The 4,037-nt window shown below is 57.3% G+C and overlaps 1 protein-coding gene across 1 annotated transcript; it reads left to right on the forward strand.

Annotated features, from left to right (window-relative positions):
- The first annotated feature begins 275 nt into the window (after positions 1 to 275).
- Positions 276 to 2,183, forward strand: LOC123121379 (homeobox protein abdominal-A-like). Its single transcript, XM_044541336.1, has one exon. The coding sequence runs from the start codon at positions 687 to 689 to the stop codon at positions 1,950 to 1,952; it is 1,266 nt and encodes a 421-aa protein (XP_044397271.1). The 5' UTR covers positions 276 to 686; the 3' UTR covers positions 1,953 to 2,183.
- Positions 2,184 to 4,037: the final 1,854 nt, after the last annotated feature.

A 4,037-nucleotide genomic window follows, 5' to 3' on the forward strand; every position in this document is an offset into this window, starting at 1 on the left:
ACATGAACACTCTTCCATCAAAATTCCTATAGTCTTGTAATCTTACACAGGACATGATACTCCATTCCTACGTTTTTCTAATTACTACGTTCTCAGAGGCCATATAAATCATAAATCATGAAGAGAGCATTGGTTTCCCGGAGACAAAACCTCCAGATCGCTGCGGCAGGGTCCAGCCAGCGTCGTCAGCTGCGACGCACGCAGCTTTTCCTTTTTCCCGGTGACTAATTATGGACGCGGAACAATGTAGTTCACCAAACCAACACCGCACAGACGCGCAGAGCCAGCCGAGTCGCACTCGCACACTCCACACACACACACGCGCGCGCCGCAACAACAACAAACCTCCCTCCGTCCGTCCCCTTCCTCGCGTCGGGGGTGGGTGGAACGTGCGCCGAACCAGCAGCAGCAGCCCCCGCCCCCGCTCCCCCCTTTTATACCACCACGCCGCCAGTTCACACCAAAGCTTCTCTTCCTCCCTTCCCCCTTCGTCTTCCGGCTGGATCACGCGCGCAGTCAGGAGGGCCGGGCGCTTGTGGAATGGAAGATCCGCTCTTTTTAGCCACTTGTGGTCAGTGAGCGGTTTGGTGGTGGTAGTTGGCCTCGCTTTCTTGGAGGGTTGCACCAGCGCGTGCGGGCGGGAGGGAGGGAGAAGGGCCAAGGCGTTGCTGCTTTTGTCGGCCGCCATGGACTCCGGCAACAGCGGCAGCCTCCAGTCGTCCAGCGGCGGCGACGACGACTTCGACTCGCGGGGCGGCGGCGTCGACTCCTCGCCGCTCTCCGCGCTGCTCCGGCCCACGCCCTCGCCCTCCGCGGCCGGGGCCTTCTCGATGCACGGATCGCTCTACGGCCTTCAGGATTTCACCTCCGCCCCGCCGCAGCAGCAGCAGCAGCAACAGCACCACCAGCAACACCAGCACCAGCAGCAGGCGTCCTGGTCGGCGCAGTTCATGGCGGGGCCGGCTTCCTCGTCCACGCGTGTCGGGCCGCCCGACGCGGGCATGGGCGGCGCGAGCGCGCATCAGGCGCCTGATCCGTCGGCCGCGGCTGCGACGGCGCCGCCGAGGGGGTCGCGGAAGCGGGCGCGCGCGTCGCGGCGTGCCCCCACGACGGTGCTCACCACCGACACCTCAAACTTCCGCGCCATGGTGCAGGAGTTCACCGGCATCCCTAACCCGCCCTTCGCTGCCGGCGCAGGGGGGCCCGGTGGGTCTTTCAACTCCCGCTTCGACCACATCTTCTCGTCCTCCGCCCTCCGCTCCGCCGCCGGTGCGGCCGGCGATCCAGCCTCGTCGCTGCCGCCGTACCTCCTCCGTCCTTTCGCGCAGAAGCTCCAGACGGCACCTTCGCCTTTCGCGCCCTTCACGTCGCCGTCCTCGTCAACACCTCCGTCGTCCAACATGGGCATCGCCAATGCCAATGCCAGGGCGGCGGCCACGGCCGCCGCCACCACAACAGCGTCTGCCAATCAGCGCGGCGTCGCCGGCGATGACTTCCAGCTGACGTCCTCGGCGCTTCTGCGGATGCAGGACCACAGCAGCAACTACCTGTCGTTCCAGAACCTCCTCGGCTCCACGCAGCCTTCGTCGCAGCACATGTTCGGCGGCATGTCGCATGGTGCATCGAGGCTGCACGAGCAATCGCCGTCGGAGTTCATGCCAGGCGCCGGCAGCGGCAGCATGGGGCTCACCCACGGTGGGATGATGGTCTCGGAGGGGATGCACATGCACCAGCAACAAAGAAGCGACGTCCACCAGGGCGGCGACGAGCTGTCGGGCGTGGTCCGGGCCGGCGCGTCCGGGAGCGGCGGCGGCAGCTGCAAGCTGAACTACCCGCCCCACACCGGCGCGCCATCGTCGTCCGCCGCAGCCAGCACCGACATGCCACCGGACGGCGCCTCCCGGAGCAGCCGCGGCGAGGGCCTAGACCCATGGCTTTGTACATCCGAGTAGCGAAGAGAAAGAGAAAGGTGCATGTTAGCCGCGCGCTCTCTGATTAATTTGCTCCCCGCCTCCATGCATCACAAACAACCAAGGTCTGGTTAATTATCTTTATTTAGTATCATACCTTTTGTTACTTATTATCGCTTCTATCTCCGTCATCATCGATCGGCCTTGTACATTTAAAACATCATCTTTGGTTCACTTCTCTCTTAGATATTACACATGTGCAAGGAAGAGATAGAGTAATGGTGCAATTACAGACATTGATTTCTTGTCCTCTATGTATGTTGATCGGCACAGCGTGCGATCGAGTAGCATCACTAAAGCTGGTTTATCCGTTCTCCTCTCCGGCCGAATGTGCACATTGCGGTTGCGCGAGAGGCCAGCGGCCGGGCGGGCTCCGGCGAGGAATGAGTTCTCCGGCAGTCTGTCATAAAGAAAGGAGGAAGGAGAGAAGGCGTAGTTGCAGCGGCCCCAACCGTAACTCATCAAACTGCCAAAGAAGTCATTTTCTGGTACAAAAACCAGCGAAAAGCCTCCAAAAAGACGGAGACAAGATGAGAAAGCTCATATCCTAGGGGGAGAAAGGCCGCTCTCTCTCTTTCTAGCTCTCGTAGCTTGGCTTTGGGTTTGTAGCTACGCTAACCACTCCACATGATGCAAGGCGAGGCCGAGAATAAACCCCGATTTGATTAATCTCGCGGAGGAGGAGGAGACCAACAACCGTACCTCCCCGGAACTGACCGTCGTAGGCTAGCTAGCATTAAAGAAAGATCGCGGCATGTGATGTGATCCACCGTCGTCGTCGTCTTAATCCGCCGCGATCTTCTTCGTTACTGATGAAACGAAGGCAGAGAGAGAGAGAGAGAGAGAGATACTAGAGGTTTAGCGAGAGATCTTTCTTTTTGTTGCTAGGTGTCGACGAGGACGACGACGATGTAGAGGTAGATTGAGAGAGAGATTGGCACTCTGGCAGTGACAAGTTGTTGCATGTGTCCCCTCCGTGCCTACACTTGATTGCGGCCGTAGAAGGGCGGGGCGGGTACTTTCTCTTGCTTCCGTCCATGGGTTTGTATTAAATCCGGCCCAAGTGGGGCGCCGGATTTGATCCCTGCACTTGATGGAGCCAGGGATTTTGGTTCGGATACGTACGTACGATGTCATTAGTGCCAGGCAATTAACAAGGGGTAGGCTCCATGCTTGGGCTCCGTCCTCCCTCCGGGGTACATGTACCTGAACTTATTATGACCTCGTCCCCGTCCCGGCCTACTACAATTGCCTCTACAGGATCCATCCGGCCCAATCAACCGGCAATAATACACACTTCACGTGTTGTTCATTAGCAGCTTGTGGTCTTGAAGCTAGTATACATAGTCTGGGCCTCGCTCAGACTAAAAATGATGTGATTATCCCTAGCCGTACTCGCGAAAAAAAATGATGTGATATTGTGGAATTATGGCGTGGCTAAGAGAGAGAGACAGAGCTCGATTAGCTGCATATATTACTCTGAAAGAAACAATTTGTGATCATCATAATTCCAGACAAGCGTTCTTGATACTACTAAAAAGGAAGATCTGCCATAAGGATGCGACTTTTGATGAGAAGGATAATAGCAGTGCTTACCCTAGGGATGATTAGCTTCCACATCGGCTGACGCGGTGACAGTGATTACAATCCATCTAATCATAGGCCTGGGTAGGCCGGTGAACCGAAAGCCAGATGCAAAGTTGAGATTATCCAGTTTTCAAATCTGTGAATCTCCCTCCACTCTTTCCTCTGCTGCTACTCTCCGCTAGCTAAGCTAAGCTAGGGAATTAAGCTGATTTGACACAGCGGAGGACTAAGCAAGCAGGCAGGGATGGATGATTGCTTCCACACCTCACCGTAGATTGGGAGTAGGGGAGCGGGGGAGTAGCAACATGTGAGCGAGTGAGGTTGAGAACAGGTCTCTCTTGGCTTGGCTGGAATCATGTTCGGCCATGGCTTGGCAGGGAATAACTCTGTTCCACTGCAATGCAATGATGCCCCTCTCGCCCCCGTCCTCTCTCTTTCTCGCCCAAGTTGCCCTCTCCTCTCGCTGGGGCTGGGGCTGGG

The sequence above is a fragment of the Triticum aestivum genome, chromosome 5D (assembly GCF_018294505.1).
Source record: "Triticum aestivum cultivar Chinese Spring chromosome 5D, IWGSC CS RefSeq v2.1, whole genome shotgun sequence".
Lineage (NCBI taxonomy): Eukaryota > Viridiplantae > Streptophyta > Magnoliopsida > Poales > Poaceae > Triticum > Triticum aestivum.

Bases quoted from the DNA above. Each gene is read 5' to 3' on its own strand.
- LOC123121379 (XM_044541336.1), top strand. From the start codon at position 687: ATGGACTCCGGCAACAGCGGCAGCCTCCAGTCGTCCAGCGGCGGCGAC.